The sequence below is a fragment of the Procambarus clarkii genome, chromosome 82 (assembly GCF_040958095.1).
Source record: "Procambarus clarkii isolate CNS0578487 chromosome 82, FALCON_Pclarkii_2.0, whole genome shotgun sequence".
In the NCBI taxonomy this organism is placed as follows: Eukaryota; Metazoa; Arthropoda; class Malacostraca; order Decapoda; family Cambaridae; genus Procambarus; species Procambarus clarkii.
This window is the reverse complement of record NC_091231.1, coordinates 16,315,017-16,333,443: the sequence shown is the minus strand read 5'-3', so window position 1 is coordinate 16,333,443 and position 18,427 is coordinate 16,315,017. Positions and strand designations below refer to the sequence as shown.

Genomic DNA, 18,427 nt, shown 5'->3' with positions numbered 1-18,427 from the left:
TCCCTTTTTTGCTAAATATTTGGAAATTGTCTGAAAGTTGCACAACATGCAGAGAGTTCTGGCCTAGCAATCTGCCACATATCATTGGTCATTGAGCCTAACAAAATCTTACTATATAAACAATGCAGATATTACAAACCTCCATGTCATGGAACCTGGTGGGACAACAGCCATACCGTGGGATGATCGTCACCTTGTAGATCAGACGGTTCTCGCCAATGTCCACGATCCACCAGCCATTAGTATCTTGTATAGCAGAGGCATAGAAATTGGTCCCGGTCGTGATGCCATCTACGGCGTAGCTGCTATAGTAACTGTGTGAAAAAGTTGAGCAATGATGTGTTCTAGATGACAATCATGACCTAAGCACTTCCCTATTACTCTCTCTCTCTCTCTCTCTCTCTCTCTCTCTCTCTCTCTCTCTCTCTCTCTCTCTCTCTCTCTCTCTCTCTCTCTCTCTCTCTCTCTCTCTCTCCCTCTCTCCCTCTCTCCCCCTCTCTCTCTCTCTCTCTCTCTCTCTCTCTCTCTCTCTCTCTCTCTCTCTCTCTCTCTCTCTCTCTCTCTCTCTCTCTCTCTCTCCCTCTCTCTCTCTCTCTCTCTCTCTCTCTCTCTCTCTCTCTCTCCCTCTCCCTCTCCCTCTCCCTCTCTCTCTCTCTCTCTCTCTCTCTCTCTCTCTCTCTCTCTCTCTCTCTCTCTCTCTCTCTCCCTCTCTCTCTCTCTCTCTCTCTCTCTCTCTCTCTCTCTCTCTCTCTCTCTCTCTCTCTCTCCCTCTCTCTCTCTCTCTCTCTCTCTCTCTCTCTCTCTCTCTCTCTCTCTCTCTCTCTCTCTCTCTCCCTCTCTCTCTCTCTCTCTCTCTCTCTCTCTCTCTCTCTCTCTCTCTCTCTCTCTCTCTCTCTCTCTCTCTCTCTCTCTCTCCCTCTCTCTCTCTCCCTCTCCCTCTCTCTCTCTCCCTCTCTCTCTCTCTCTCTCTCTCTCTCTCTCTCTCTCTCTCTCTCTCTCTCTCTCTCTCTCTCTCTCTCCCTCTCCCTCTCTCTCTCTCCCTCTCCCTCTCTCTCTCTCCCTCTCTCTCTCTCTCTCTCTCTCTCTCTCTCTCTCTCTCTCTCTCTCTCTCTCTCTCTCTCTCTCTCTCTCTCTCTCTCTCTCTCTCTTAAAACTAAGATTAGGGTTCTTTAGGGCTGTTAATTGACATACCTAGTGAAACGGTTAGCATATCTAGTGAAATCTCCAAGCATGAACGGTTATTCTACCTCAGCTCATCTGAAGCCTACTCCTAGTGACTCATTTATTTAATGAGAATTTGCTTTGAAATTATCACATAGGGAACTATTATATAAGGAACCTGGTGAAACTGCGAGCAAGATCAACTAAACCTGCCAACTTAGCAATTTCATTGGCTTTCACATTTAATGGGATTCCAGCATGGGGATGGGATAGAGTTTAGGGTGTTGTCTTTGTGTTTGGCGTTTAGCGACTGCTCCAAGATACAAAATGGTGGCAATTATTTCCACGTTGTCTTTCCACTGCTTTTTTCCCTAATATTTGAAGTGAACCTTTCGAGTCTGATTGCGCTCTGAACGTTTTGTGCAATCACATATGCGAATGCCTGTTGTTTGGCAAACAGCTCAGATTGGGTTGATGATATTAGTCCTAACAGTCTCCAATATGCCTGTTCGCTGGACCGTGCAAAGAGCAGCGCCAGCATTCTCATATTCCGTGTCAACCGATCCGTCTGTGAAGATGTGGGTGGCTCCTGCTACTGCTATGCTGCATATTTGCTTTTCTATTATGCGCCTAAGGATTGTTGGATCATAGTCAGCCTTTGTCATCGGAAGACCTTCTATTACTATTTTGAAGGTAGGCTCATCCCACGGTTGGGGAACAAGTGTAGTTTTGGTGTGGTTTATCACCTCCTTTATCAAGGATCATTTTTTTTTTAATTGTTGTCTGTTTAGGACCCTTCCCACTCTGGCAGCCCAAGAGTTTCCGTTTAGTGGGCCTAGTTCATCCACCAAGGTCTGTTGTACTGGGTCTGGATCAGGGGAAATAAGTATCTTACTGATAATCGTAGCTGTTCTTTGATGTATTCTTTCTTGAAGAGAGGGCAAACCTGATTCCAGTCTTAGAGTTTCAAGCCTGATCTACATTGGGGCTCCCAATGCAGCTCTCGCAACATTGTTTTGGGCAACTTCAAGCTTTGTCCACTGTTGGTGTGATAGACATGTGAGTGCAGGTGCGGCATTGTCGATCACTGATCTGACTGCCTGTACATAGTGCGAATTACTTGCAGATTGGCTCCTCCAGAGAGGGAGGTTAGAGACGTGAGGATTTCCGTCTGGGCAGCAGTTCTCTCTCTCAAGTAAGGGACCTCAGCATTAAAATTTATGTGTGTCCAGGATTATTCCTAGATACTGATAAGTGTCCACCTATTAGTTGACCCTGTACTGTGAGTTGGATAATGGGCCTCGCTATTTTTTATGAGCATGACTTTTGTCTTTGTGGGGTTGAGTTTGGTAGCAATCTGCTTTGCCTCTTTACTGATGCAGTCTAAGCATTTGGGTGCAAGGCTTACCGCATCCCTTCCTTTTATGATGATGACAAAGTCGTCCGCGTAGTTTAACAGCCTGCTAAGCTACTTCTTTCAGTTGAAGAGAAAGGGGCGCTGAGAATGCCTTCTGAAGGGCCTCGTAGCCTGGTGGATAGCGCGCAGGACTCGTAATTCTGTGGCGCGGGTTCGATTTCCGCACGAGGCAGAAACAAATGGGCAAAGTTTCTTTCACCCTGAATGCCCCTGTTACCTAGCAGTAAATAGGTACCTGGGTGTTAGTCAGCTGTCACGGGCTGCTTCCTGGGGGTGGAGGCCTGGTCGAGGACCGGGCCGCGGGGACACTAAAGCCCCGAAATCATCTCAAGATAACCTCAAGATTGCCGTGTACCATTTTAATGTTTTTTAGTATTCAGAGACTGTCATGAAGGCTTACTCCTGCTTCTAGGTTTATGAGAGAGTATTTGGGAGAGCAGGTTGCCTTTGACCTCTTTGTCGATGAGGCAGCAGAGAATAGTTGGGGCGCTAGTTTGATCAAAAGCTTTCTCGAGGTCCAGGACTATCAGCATTCCTGGTCTGTCATCCAAGTGGGCTAGAGTTGTAATACATTCCACTGTGCCAACCCCCTCTTCTATAGGCATACATATCCTGGTGCAGTTTAGGAATTTTCCACTCAGGTCTGATGAGTGCCATTCTGTCAGCCGTCTTGGCTGAACAGCTTTAGAGAGAGATGCACATGGGATTAGCTGGATCTTTGGGTTTTGAGATCGGCATTATGTCTGCTCTATTCCAAGCCGTAGGTTTAGTTTGAGAAACCCAGGTTAAATTAATTCACCTAAGGTATGCTGTGTCTCCCTCTGGGCCGAGGTTTCTAATCATTTTATAGGATATTTTGTCGTGTCCAGGGGATGTATTCTTGGAGTTTTTCTTAGCCAGATTGAGCTCATCCAGTGTAAAAGAAGTATTAGTGTCAGAGGCTTCTGCACATGTTGTTAGGATTCTGTGCCACCTTTCTTCCTCTAATCCTGGTTGCACTGCTAACACATCTGGTGGAAGCTGATTACTGGTTGCTCTTTCTGCAAACCTGGTTGCCAGTACTTCGGCTTTCTGATGCGGATCCTTAGGGTGTGGGGCTTTAGGTGTTTTATTTCATTTGGCCCGGTGGATTTGCTGCCACATCTATCCAAGAGAGGTGTGTTCGTTCAGAAGTGAACACCATTCCTGTCCCTTTTGTTCTTTTATTAGCCTGGTCTCTTGATGCACATGTTCCTTAACGTCATAATGTAGGGTCTTGTTGCGGTCACTTGGCTGCTTTTTGAAAAGCTTCCTTGTGTTGTTGAGTCCATGATTGGGTTGTTTTACACGTTCGCAATAGTACCAGGGATCTTTGTGGTGTCTGGTGGACTGTATTTTCAGTGGAATTGAATGGTTGGCTGCCATTTGAATAGCTTCAACAAACTCTTGTTCAGCCTGATTAATGTCTTTGGGAACATCATAGTTTCTATGCCACTCTGAAATGAGGTTTTGAAATCGGTCCCAGTTTGTTAAAGCAAAGTTCCAGGCTTCAGATGGAGGCGGAGGTGGGGTGGGAAGATCTAACTTAATATCAATTTGGACCCCATAGTGGTCGCTTGTGAGAGTGGGCTCAGCTGACCATATAGTTGCATCTCTTAGGGAGGCTGATAAAAAGGTAAGGTCTAATCTACCTCCTTGGATGTGGGTGGGTTCATTCTTGTTTAGGATTTGGATTTCTAGAAGCTGGTCTAGTAGATGTGCTATGTGAGTGTCGGCCACATTTGTTGTGTTGGAGCCCAGTGCCAAACGATGATGGGCATTGAAATCACCACAAATGGTTGGGTTTGATGTAGTCGCGTGTCCAAATAACACCGAGAGATCCATTTCAGCACGTGAAGACCTGTAAACATTAAACACTTCAGGTTTGTCGTGTCTTAGTTCAATGGATACTCCCATTTCCTCTGTCCCTGCTCCACAATCGGGTGGGCTGGTTATGGTCCTGGAGGTTAGGTCACGTTTTAAATAGATTGCATCATCCCCTGGATTGCCCGTTGACCCATGGCAGGAAGAAGCCTCGATAGCCTGAGATTTTAGGTTCTAATCCGACTCGAAGTAGGCTCTCCTGTAGTATCAGGATGTCTTGGCCTTTGGTTGCTGCTATACATTGCATGTGTTGCAATTTTGTGCGCAGCCCTTGCACATTCCATTGCAGGATCTTTAGTTCTCTAGGTTGTTGGAACTTGCTGATATTACCTTGGTATCCATGAAGTCTGATGAACCCGCAATGGAAGTTAAGACTTGCGTTGAGGATCTTGGTGTACTTGAAATTGCCTCATCAATGTCGCTTTCAGATGTACGGGACTCTACCTGTTTTTTAGGAGTGTCTCCTGTCCTGCGTTCTTAAAGGTCAGGATATTTATTTTTCTTGAGCTTGTGCTTAATTGTCTTTCGACTCTGTATGGTTTGCTTGATACCGTGTATCGACAGCAAATTTTCGACTAATTCCTTGACTTTGAGCTTAAGCATTGGCCAAAGGGTGTCCAGTTGTGTGGGAGCACTATTTACTGCTGTGCTGGTTTGGGGCATGTTTACTCTTTGGCCCTTAACAGTGGAAGCCTTGACACTCTTGCCATTATTGCCCCCAGTGTGCTTACTGGATGCAATGGGCAGACAACTACGTTGAAATGTTTTCTTGTAGCCTCCAGCCATCCCTCTGCCCTAGACGGAGGCCTTCACACCCCTTCAGTATGGCCGATGGTAGAGGGCCATGTGGCCCCCTCTACCTTGTTTAATCTTGGTAGGTTCTACGCTGTTTTTGTGGGCAGGGGAGCTGGTGTATGTTTTGATTGGGGCGAGGTATGTTTTGATCGCTGGCGAGATCTAGATGAGAGCGAACCTGTGCTTCATATAAGGATTTGCAACCCATTCTGTGTTGCAAGAAGGTGTGAGGTGCACCGTTGAGATGTAATTTTCCTTGCTGCTTTTCGAGCTAGGTTAAGCACGTGGCACTGAATTACCACTGAAGAGTCGAACATTCATTCCCAAGATGTCAATTTCATCTGTGAACTCTGTTGTTTTGCCACTCATATGCATGCCTGTCCGATTTGCCATGTTCAGTCTAGTTATTATCATCGCTTGTGCTTGCTCAACCGTATATGTGACCTGTCATCTCCTACTTCAGGTCGAAATCGCTGAAAGTTAGTGACTTGATAAGTTTTGCAGCAGTTCGCATTTCTTCCGTTCTGTACGTGAAGGTTAGAGTGCAGTCATCAGCATAGGTTTCAGCTTCAGGAATGAGATGTGGATCGTTGAAATAGCATCCCACAGATGAGCGGCCAAGCACACTATTCCCTGTAGAATATATATATATATATATATATATATATATATATATATATATATATATATATATATATATATATATATATATATATATATATATATATATATATAATGTTAGTGTAATAACAGCAAAAGGATTATGTTGGGAGGAGCCATTTGGGGGTGGATAGAGGTGGCGTCGTCTGCATGACTTGTTTGGCTGTGTGGAGGGTGGTCACTATGCTCTTTGTGCACCCTACAAGCCTAGGTGTACAGTTAGGAAATTATCCAAGGGTTAAGTGCAACCCTAACCCTTCCCCCCGCCCCCCCCCCCCTGAGTGTAGTGCCTCCCCCTCCCCCCAGTGAGTGTAGTGTCTCCCACTCCCCCACTCCCTTTGTGCAGTGTCTCCCGCTCCCCGCAAGTGAGGTGCAGTGTCTTCCGCTCCCCCGCCCACACCTCCCACAATCAGGTGGTCGCGCCTTCCCCTCCCAGCCCCACTCCCAGACCGGGCCAGCGCAACCTTCCACCCTCACCCACCACCACCACGAGCCCACCCATCCCAGACATCTTCCCAGACATGACGCATGGTATAGGGGGACAACCTGCCCCCCCCCCAGCTAGGAGGGAGAGACAAATACTCCAGTGCAAGGTGACAGTCACTTTACCTAAGGGGATTGCAGAAGAAGCCGCTACCAGCCAGCTCACCCCTCCCGAAGCCAATCAAAGGAGAGGCACATGCAGTGTTTGTGGGAGCAACATCAGCATCACCTTGGTCTCCAGAGTCATACGCCAGCATGGTGACTGTCCTGGGTCAGGGAGGCTTCCCGTGGGAGGAGGCAGCACTCAGGAGCCTGTTGCACCAGTGCAAATCGCAACAGATTACATTGCAACAGACGACCTGCTAGAGGCAATTAAAGCAAAGTCAACCAGGACACTAACCCACATCCCAAAGGCCTATCGCCCATTTGCTGCCGGGAAATACTCGGACCTCATCGGAAAAGTCAACAGAGGGTCAAATAACCTTGATGCACCTGATACCATCAAAACCTGGCACAGTCTGTTACTTTATGGCAACGCATGCTTAGGTGTACCAGACAGAGGAGGCAAGACATGGCCTCATCTGTCAATAAAGCAATTAGGGATTTTCCTAGGGCTGAGAACCTAATCCGCATCCCCAAACACACCAAACACTGCCGAGGCAGACCAAGTACGACAATCAGCGACAACAGAAAATTAGGTACCCAAGTCAGCAAGAAAACTGAAGAGGGCAATACAGTCGGGACACTTAGGTTGATCACAAGTGAGGACAAAATTTTGCCCAAGGATGAAACCACAGCCCAAGCACTGAGAGAAAAACACCCCCTCAGGGCCGTAGGGGGACCTCCTCTGCAGGTCAGGGTTCCTCCTAACCAGGAACCTCTCGTCCTCCGGGAGTCAGAGGTTTATAAAGCTATCGTTTCATTTCCCCCGGGTTCCTCAGGAGGCTACACATGGGTAAGACCTCAACATGTGAAGGAAATGGTGAACCCGTTTCTTGGCCCAGCTGCAGAAGCGCTCCTGACAAAAATCACAACATTTGTCAATAACTGCCTCGCCGGGTTAATTCCTGATGAAATCAAACCATTCTTCTTTGGTGCATCCCTATGTGCCCTGAAAAAGATGGGGGAAGGGATCAGACCCATTGCCGTTGGTAATACCCTTCGCCGCCTAGTTGCAAGGGCTGCTGTCAGAAGTATCCGAATGGAAGCAGCCACCATGCTGCAATCCAACCAGTTGGGGTTTGAAGTTCCCCAAGGCTGTGAAGCAGCGGCCCATGCTGCACGAGCCTACATTAGCTCTCTTACTGAAGACCAGGCAGTAGTAAAATTTGATTTTAAATACGCTTTCAACTCGGTCAAAAGGGAAGCAGTCCTCACTGCAGTCCAGGAACATTGCCCAAGCATTCTCCCGTTTGTGTCAGCAGGCTACAGCAAAGACTCAACCCTCCTGTTTGGCAAACACGAAGTCACCTCAGCAGAGGGAATTCAACAGGCAGACCCACTTGCACCCTTCCTCTTTGCATAGCGGTTCGAGAAATTACAACCAGACTGTCCAGTGAGCTCAACATCTGGTTCCTGGATGATGGCACTCTGGCAGGCACACAAGACTCCCTGCTGGAAGACCTGCAGCTGGTGAAGACACGGGGGGAGTCCATGGGTCTTGTTCTTAAACCCTCCAAGTGCGAAATTATTGCATCCAGTGAGGCAATCATTAAAGCAGTGAAATCACTTTTACCAGAAGCCTCAGTCATTAAACCCACCGACATTACACTACTTGGAGCACCTCAGGGCCACAATACTATTGCTGCAGTCCTTGACGAAAAGTTTAACGACGTAAAGAGGATGGAAGCGTGAATAGGTGACTTGGACTCCCACGATGCCCTCTACTTTCTCACAAAGTGCCTTACATTGCCCAGGCTAACATACTTCTTAAGGTGTGCACCCACTTTTGGCAACCCACTTCTAAATCAATATGATGAGCTCCTCAGGTCAATATTCAGGAAAGCGCTCAACCTAGATGTAGATGACAGTCAGTGGAACCAAGCAACACTACCAGTGAGATTTAGGGGATAGGCATACGAAAGGCAACTGAGGTAGCACTTCCAGCATTATTATCCTTATGTACATCAGCCAACGAATTGATAGGGCAGATCCTACCAGAGCGTATGAGAGAGACAGCAGGAACTCATGACCAAACGTTCATCGAAGCAGCCAGACAATGGGACATCATTGTACACCCTCAACCCTGACTACAAGCCCCAAAAGACCACAAGCAGGCCCACTGGGATAGCCCCAAATATGTATATATATATATATATATATATATATATATATATATATATATATATATATATATATATATATATATATGTGTGTATATATATATATATATATATAAATAAATATATATAAATATATATATATAAATATATATATATATATATATATATATATATATATATATATATATATATATATATATATATATATATATATATATATGTCGTACCTAGTAGCCAGAACTCACTTCTCAGCCTACTATGCAAGGCCCGATTTGCCTAATAAGCCAAGTTTTCATGAATTAATTATTTTTCGACTGCCTAACCTACCTAACCTAACCTAACCTAACTTTTTCGGCTACCTAACCCAACCTAACCTATAGAGATAGGTTAGGTTAGGTTAGGTAGGGTTAGTTAGGTTCGGTCATATATCTACGTTAATTTTAACTCCAATAAAATAAAATTGACCTCATACATAAGGAAATGGATAGCTTTATCATTTCATAAGAAAAAAATTAGAGAAAATATATTAATTCAGGAAAACTTGGCTTATTAGGCAAATCAGGCCTTGCATAGTAGGCTGAGAAGTGCGTTCTGGCTACTAGGTACGACATATATATATATATATATATATATATATATATATATATATATATATATATATATATATATATATATATATATGTCGTACCTAGTAGCCAGAACGCACTTCTCAGCCTACTATGCAAGGCCCGATTTGCCTAATAAGCCAAGTTTTCATGAATTAATTGTTTTTCGACGACCTAACCTACCTAACCTAACTTTTTTGGCTACCTAACCTAACCTAACCTATAAAGATAGGTTAGGTTAGGTTAGGTAGGGTTGGTTAGGTTCGGTCATATGTCTACGTTAATTTTAACTACAATAAAAAAAATTGACCTCATACATAATGAAATGGGTAGCTTTATCTTTTCATAAGAAAAAAATTTGAGAAAATATATTAATTCAGGAAAACTTGGCTTATTAGGCAAATTTGGCCTTGCATAGTAGGCTGACAAGTGCGTTCTGGCTACTAGGTACGACATATATATATATATATATATATATATATATATATATATATATATATATATATATATATATATATATATATATATATATATATATATATAGGGGGGTACCACCACTGGTGTAATTATAGGGACCCACAGCCTCAGAGAAGGGAACACAGAGCACTCAGGGAAAAACTTGACATTTAACTCTGAATACGAAAGAGTGTTCACTTCTCCTACCACCCCCTTTTTTTTTTATTATGATGTACACTTTATTATGCAAGGTTATACAGTTACATATCTGATTTTATACAAAAAATGAACATTAAGAGGACACAAGAAAAAGTTCGCTTCCTAGAGGCTGTAGATTTCCTCGAACTCCTCCGACGCCGGGCAGGAACCGAGGATGCAGCGGGCATTTCCCCTCTGGATCGCGACACTGAGGCGCTGAAAGAGAAAACTTGCTGCTCTAGGGTCTCTTGTGGTGTCAATGAGCTTGGAACCAAGATCCTTAAGAAACCTTCTTGCACTCTCACCCCATGGGCCTAGGGTCTCAGACCCTATTGGAACGAAATTGTACCTTTGATCTAATTGCCTGTACTTGACTGACTTTTGTTTTTCTCTGTGTGTCGCTGCGGCTCCTGCCGTGCCGGCAGAGAGGGTGATGTATGTCGTTGCCAGGGTGGATACGCAAGTATAGTCCCATGCTAACTGCCTGCCACCCTTCCACGGACGCAGTGTGATTCCGTCTGGTCGGCCGGCAAAGCTAACAGAGTCACGGTTCAGTAGGTTGCGGGGCTCTCTCTCCGCTGGACACTGAGCAGAGGCAAGGCTTCTTTTAATGATGTCGTTGACTTCGTCGTGTCTAGTGTGCCAACCACCCGATTTTCCACAGTGCAGGCCATGCAATCCATATTCGTCAGCATCTGCCTCGCCGCAAATACACCTGTGAACAGTGTGGATAGGGGCAGCAAGGCGGAGAGCGACTGCAATACGGAGCTCCTGCGGATCAAGACGTGTGCCTGTCGCAGACATAGGGACTGCCAGAAGGAAGTCCCCTGCATGGGGAGCCTGCACAGCTGTGAGGCGTGCACGATCACTGGGGGTTGTTGCTGCCTCCAGCAAAGCTGTGGCTTCTTTGTCTGCAATGGGGCTGTCCCAACTGGATTGTTTCTTGGCTTTCGGCATGGCTGGTCTGAGTGCTGGGTCTGTCATGGCACCCCATTTCGTGTCACATTCCGTGTAGTGGGGGTCCTGTATCCCCGCTACATCACTCAGGGTGTCAGGTAGAATTTCCTTAACCAGGTCATCTGATGCTGAGGAGGAAGACAGGAAGGCTGGGACTGCAATTTGGGTGGCGGTGCGGACACCCAAGCCACCGAGCCTGACAGGAAGAGTGGCTTGTTTCCACTGGCATTCGTTGAGAGAGAGGTTAACAACTTTTTCCAGCATGGTCTTCAGTAGGAGGTCATACTCGTCAAGCTTTGGGTTGTTGTAAGATGGGGCGCACCTCAGAAAGTAGGTTAGCCTCGGAAGGGATAGGCATTTGGTGAGGAGATAAAAAGCATCGTGGGCATCGATGTCACCTATTCTGTCTTCCATCCTCCTAAGGTCTGCGATTTTCTTGTCGAGGATCTCCTCAATGGCGTTAGACCCGAGGGGAGCTCCAAGGAGGGTGCTGTTCTCGGCCCTAATGACATGGGCTCCAGGCAAGGCAGACCTTATTCTAGCTACGATGTCTGGGTTGGAGGAGACTACTTCACACTTGGAAGGGTTCAGGACGAGACCCAGGCTTACTTCTTGCTCCCTTATTTTCCTGATATCTGACAAGAGGTGGTCTACGGTGCCAGCTATAGTGCCATCATCCAAAAACCAGATGTTGAACTCGCTGGACAAGCTTTCGGTGATTTCTTTTAAGACTAAGCAGAAAAGAAGGGGAGCAAGAGGATCACCTTGCTGAACACCTTCACATGATCTGATTTCATGTTCACCAAAGAGCAGTTTTGACTCGCCACTGTAGCACGATAGTATGAACGGGTAGAGGGGCCGGAAATGGCGATGTACGGCACAAAGTACTGCATCTCTTCTTACCATGTTGAAGGCATTCTTAAAGTCCAGTTTGAGCAGGGCCTTTTCATCAGAAATGTTTGTGATGTATGCTCGTGCTGCATGGGCAGCCGCTTCACAGCCTTGGGGGATTCCAAATCCTAGCTGGATTGGTTTCAGCAATTCAGCCGCTTGCTGGCTGACAACCCTCGTAGCAGCCTTGGCAATCAGGCGTCGGAGAGTGTTGCCAACAGCGATTGGCCTGATTCCTTCGTCCTTCTTTTTGAGAGCACAGAGGGAGGCACCAAAAAAGAGAGGCCTGATGACCTCAGGTATCTCACCAGCCAGACACATGTTGACGAACCTTGTGAGTTCCATAAGAAGATCTTGTGCAGCATCACCAACCGCAGGATTTAACATTTGCTTGATATGTTGAGGTTTTAACCCTGTAAAGCCGCCTGCTGACCCAGGTGGAAAAGAAAGGGCTGCTTTGTAGACCTCAGATTCACCAACTGTTAATGGGTCTGAAATGGTGTCGGCTGATGGCGGAACGATGTTGTCGCCTTGAGGGGCTCTGGGTGGGTGCTTGCTTTGCAGGGCCCGTGCTGTGGCTGAGTTTCGAGGAGCAATTTTCTCGTCACTGGTGAGGACTCTAATAGCACTTGCGGTATTTCCCTCTTCAATTTTCTTGGTGATTTGTGCTCTGATTTTGTACGTTTCCGGTATGTTGTTGTTACCATTTCTGCGGTGGGTGTGGTTTGCTCGGAGAGGCAGGCGAACTAGGTTGTCCCCCCTTGGGTATTCATTTATCGCCCTCAGGACCGAGGAAGCAAGTGATTTGTCCCTCCTTGGAGGGACGGTGAGGCATACATTGCCAAACATATATATATATATATATATATATATATATACATATATATATATATATCTCCTAAGATATAAACATCTCCTAAGCCAAACATATAAAACATATATAAACATAGCCAAACATATAAACATAGCCAAACATATATATATATATATATATATATATATATATATATATATATATATATATATATATATATATATATATATATATATATATATATGTCGTACCTAGTAGCCAGAACGCACTTCTCAGCCTACTATGCAAGGCCTAATTTGCCTAATAAGCCAAGTTTTCATGAATTAATGTTTTTTTCGACTACCTAACCTACCTAACCTAACCTAACCTAACTTTTTCTGCTACCTAACCTAACCTAACCTAACCTATAAAGATAGGGTAGGTTAGGTTAGGTAGGGTTGGTTAGGTTCGGTCATATATCTACGTTAATTTTAACTCCAATAAAAAAAATGACCTCATACATAATTAAATGGGTAGCTTTATCATTTCATAAGAAAAAAGTTAGACTAAATATAATAATTCAGGAAAATTTGGCTTATTAGGCAAATCGGGCCTTGCATAGTAGGCCGAGAAGTGCATTCTGGCTACTAGGTACGACATATATATATATATATATATATATATATATATATATATATATATATATATATATATATATATGTCGTACCTAGTAGCCAGAACTCACTTCTCAGCCTACTATGCAAGGCCCGATTTGCCTAATAAGCCTAGTTTTTATGAATTAATGTTTTTTCGACTACCTAACCTACCTAACCTAACCTAACCTAACGTTTTCGGCTACCTAACCTAACCTAACCTATAAAGATAGGTTAGGTTAGGTTAGGTAGGGTTGGTTAGGTTCGGTCATATATCTACGTTAATTTTAACTCCAATAAAAAAAAATTACCTCATACATAATGAAATGGGTAGCTTTATCATTTCATAAGAAAAAAATTAGAGAAAATATATTAATTCAGTAAAACTTGGCTTATTAGGCAAATCGGGCCTTGCATAGTAGGCTGAGAAGTGAGTTCTGGCTACTAGGTACGACATATATATATATATATATATATACATATATATATATATATATATATATATATATATATATATATATATATATATATATATGTCGTACCTAGTAGCCAGAACTCACTTCTCAGCCTACTATTCAAGGCCCGATTTGCCTAATAAGCCAAGTTTTCCTGAATTAATATATTTACTATAATTTTTTTCTTATGAAATGATAAAGCAACCCTTTTCTCTATGTATGAGGTCAATTTTTTTTTATTGGAGTTAAAATTAACGTAGATATATGACCGAACCTAACCAACCCTACCTAACCTAACCTAACCTATATTTATAGGTAAGGTTAGGTTAGGTAGCCAAAAAAAGCTAGGTTAGGTTAGGTTAGGTAGGTTAGGTAGACGAAAAAACATTAATTCATGAAAACTTGGCTTATTAGGCAAATCGGGCCTTGAATAGTAGGCTGAGAAGTGCGTTCTGGCTATTAGGTACGACATATATATATATATATATATATATATATATATATATATATATATATATATATATATATATATATATATATATATATATATATGTCGTACCTAATAGCCAGAACGCACTTCTCAGCCTACTATTCAAGGCCCGATTTGCCTAATAAGCCAAGTTTTCATGAATTAATGTTTTTTCGTCTACCTAACCTACCTAACCTAACCTAACCTAGCTTTTTTTAGCTACCTAACCTAACCTTACCTATAAATATACGTTAGGTTAGGTTAGGTAGGGTTGGTTAGGTTCGGTCATATATCTACGTTAATTTTAACTCCAATAAAAAAAAAATTGACCTCGTACATAGAGAAAAGGGTTGCTTTATCAGTTCATAAGAAAAAAATTATAGTAAATATATTAATTCAGTAAAACTTGGCTTATTAGGCAAATCGGGCCTTGAATAGTAGGCTGAGAAGTGAGTTCTGGCTACTAGGTACGACATATATATATATATATATATATATATATATATATATATATATATATATATATATATATATATATATATATATATATATATATATGCGAACAAGCCTGAATGGTCCCCATATATATATATATATATATATATATATATATATATATATATATATATGTCGTACCTAGTAGCCAGAACGCACTTCTCTGCCTACTATGCAAGGCCCAATTTGCCTATTAAGTCAAGTTTTCATGAATTAATATATTTTCTCTAATTGTTTTCTTATGAAATGATAAAGCTACCCATTTCATTATGTATGAGGTCAATTTTTTTTATTGGAGTTAAAATTAACGTAGATATATGACCGAACCTAACCAAGCCTACCTAACCTAACCTAACCTATCTTTATAGGTTAGGTTAGGTTAGGTAGCCGAAAAAGTTAGGTTAGGTTAGGTCAGGTAGGTTAGGTAGTCGAAAAACAATTAATTCATGAAAACTTGGCTTAATAGGCAAATCGGGCCTTGCATAGTAGGCCGAGAAGTGCGTTCTGGCTACTAGGTACGACATATATATATATATATATTTATATATATATATATATATATATATATATATATATATATATATATATATATATATATATATATATATATATATATGCGAACAAGCCTGAATGGTCCCTAAGACTATATGCGACTGAAAACTCACACCCCAGAAGTGATTAGAACCCATACAGCCAGGAGCAACGCAACTGGTATCTACAGGACGCCTTAATCCGCTTGACCATCACAACCGGACATAAGGAAGTGATAGCTGAAGCTATTTGAACCTCTTCCCCCACCGGCACTCGGATGGTAATCTTGGGCTTTGCATTTTATCAAATCACCTCATTCTTTGGGGCACACGTGAGGAACACAAATGCGAACAAGCCTGAATGGTTCCCAGGACTATATGTGACTGAAAACTCACACCCCAGAATGGTCGTGATGGTCAAGCGGATTAAGGCGTCCTGTAGATACCAGTTGCATTGCTCCTGGCAGTATGGGTTCGAATCACTTCTGGGGTGTGAGTTTTCAGTCATATATATATATATATATATATATATATATATATATATATATATATATATATATATATATATATTGTGATGGTAAAGTGTTGGAGTGTTGATGTTCGGCAGGTTCAATAGCAGGGGGCAGTGCCTCGTCACATTTACAGAAAAAAAAGAACCTGCTTTCCTGTTTGTCTGTGGTAAGGTAATGGGAAGACACACAAAACACAAAGTATAAACAATAAAATTTTAATTATTCTAGAAAACAAGATATGAATAAAGACAATCCCTTGGCTTACGAAAAATTCAAAACAAGTCAACAAACAAAACAACATGAATAATTTAATGGCTGTAAAATTTACTCTAAAACAAAAAAAAGTGCAAGAATAATAATAATATTAATCAGGTGCTGAGAATACTGGCTTAAGCTGCCACCTCCCTTAGTACACGACAGCCAGAGCTTTGTCTACTAGAGAGAGATGTCAACTCCAAAGAGCACAGATATAATTTGAGGAGTACGGCGTGTGCTGGCCCAGACGTCGACTCAGGAAGTGGCGTGAGTGCAGGTGCGGCGACACACCAGCCAACCAGGAGCAGGCAGGCGGAGAATGGGTAGTTTGCTCGTTGACGGCGGGCGGGAGCCGGTGTGTCTAGTGGTGCAAGGTAAGCTTTGCTTCCTGGACAAAAAGTTTGGCGATACTAGTGGACGTATCTTCAATATAGTATCTTGTACTTGAATGACGTGAATTATGTAGGGAAGAGCAGGCTCAATCTCTCTTGAAAGAGAGTATCATCACAATACATATATATATATATATATATATATATATATATATATATATATATATATATATATATATATATATATATATATATATATATGTCGTACCTAGTAGCCAGAACGCACTTCTCAGCCTACTATGCAAGGCCCGATTTGCCTAATAAGCCAAGTTTTCCTGAATTAATATATTTTCTCTATTTTTTTTCTTATGAAATGATAAAGCTACTCATTTCATTATGTATGAGGTCAATTTTTTTTTATTGGAGTTAAAATTAACGTAGATATATGACCGAACCTAACCAACCCTACCTAACCTAACCTAACCTATCTTTATAGGTTAGGTAGCTGAAAAAGTTAGGTTAGGTAGGTTAGGTGGTCGAAAAACAATTATTTCATGAAAACTTGGCTTATTAGGCAAATCGGGCCTTGCATAGTAGGCTGAGAAGTGCGTTCTGGCTACTAGGTACAACATATATATATATATATATATATATATATATATATATATGTCGTACCTAGTAGCCAGAACGCACTTCTCAGCCTACTATGCAAGGCCTGATTTGCCTGATAAGCCAAGTTTTCCTGTATTAATATATTTTCTCTAATTTTTTTCGTATGAAATGATAAAGCTACCCATTTCATTATGTATGAGGTCATTTTTTTTTATTGGAGTTAAAATTAACGTAGATATATGACCGAACCTAACCAACCCTACCTAACCTAACCTAACCTATCTTTATAGGTTAGGTTAGGTTAGGTTGCCGAAAAAGCTAGGTTAGGTTAGGTTAGGTAGGTTAGGTAGTCGAAAAACAATTAATTCATGAAAACTTGGTTTATTAGGCAAATCGGGCCTTGCATAGTAGGCAGAGAAGTGCGTTCTGGCTACTAGGTACGACATATATATATATATATATATATATATATATATATATATATATATATATATATATATATATGTTGTACCTAGTAGCCAGAACGCACTTCTCAGCCTACTATGCAAGGCCCGATTTGCCTAATAAGCCAAGTTTTAATGAATTAATTACTATCACAGACGTGACATCTATATGGTATGAATAAAAAAACCTGGCCGGATGCGAATGGAACGTTGTGGGAAAATTTCAAAGCAATCGGTGAAGAACTTTCGGAGATTAGCGATTTTGAACAAACGAACATTTCCATTTATATATATATATATATATATATATATATATATATATATATATATATATATATATATATATGTATATGCGAACAAGCCTGAATGGTCTCCAGGACTATATGCGACTGAAAACTCACACCCCAGACGTGACTCGAACCCATACTCCCAGGAGCAATGCAACTGGTAACTACAGGACACTCGGATGGTAATCTTGGGCATAGCATTTTATCAAATCACCTCATTCTTTGAGGCACACGTGAGGAACACAAATGCGAAAAAGCCTGAATGGTCCCCAGGACTATATGCGACTGAAAACTCACACCCCAGAAGTGACTCGATCCCATACTCCCAGGAGCAACGCAACTGGTAACTACAGGACGCCTTAATGGATGTATGGGCCCTTTTTTTCTGGGAAAAAGGGCCAATATGTCACACCAGATTCAGCGAACTTTGGAAAAAGGGCCGATATGTCACACCGTTTTCACCGAACTTTGGAAAAAAAGGGCCGATATGTCACACCGTATTCACCGAACTTTGGAAAAAAGCGTCAATACGTGTTCCAGGTAAATTTGGGCAGTCACTGATTTGGAATTAAGGAATTCTTATGAGAAAAATAATTTCCGAGATTTTAGAGGTTTATTAAGAGTTCTTATGGCATAAATTAAGTAGGAAAATCTTATAGAAAATTTCAGAAAAAAAAGGGTCAATATGTCACAGCATTTCCAGGTAAACTCTATGGTCATATTTTACCAGTTTTCAAAACCGCGTATTTTTCAAAGACCATTTTCTGTGAATATATTCATTAAA

At 42.2% G+C, this 18,427-nt stretch overlaps 1 protein-coding gene across 1 annotated transcript in view; it reads right to left on the bottom strand.

The window, feature by feature from the left end:
- The window catches only part of LOC138358198 (fucolectin-like), a 47,094-nt gene that overhangs the window by 11,808 nt on the left and 16,859 nt on the right, over nucleotides 1-18,427 (bottom strand). Inside the window, exon 2 of the mRNA XM_069315708.1 lies at nucleotides 140-314. Within this exon, the coding sequence (XP_069171809.1) occupies nucleotides 140-314 (175 nt within the window). The remainder of the gene's footprint in view (nucleotides 1-139; nucleotides 315-18,427) is intronic.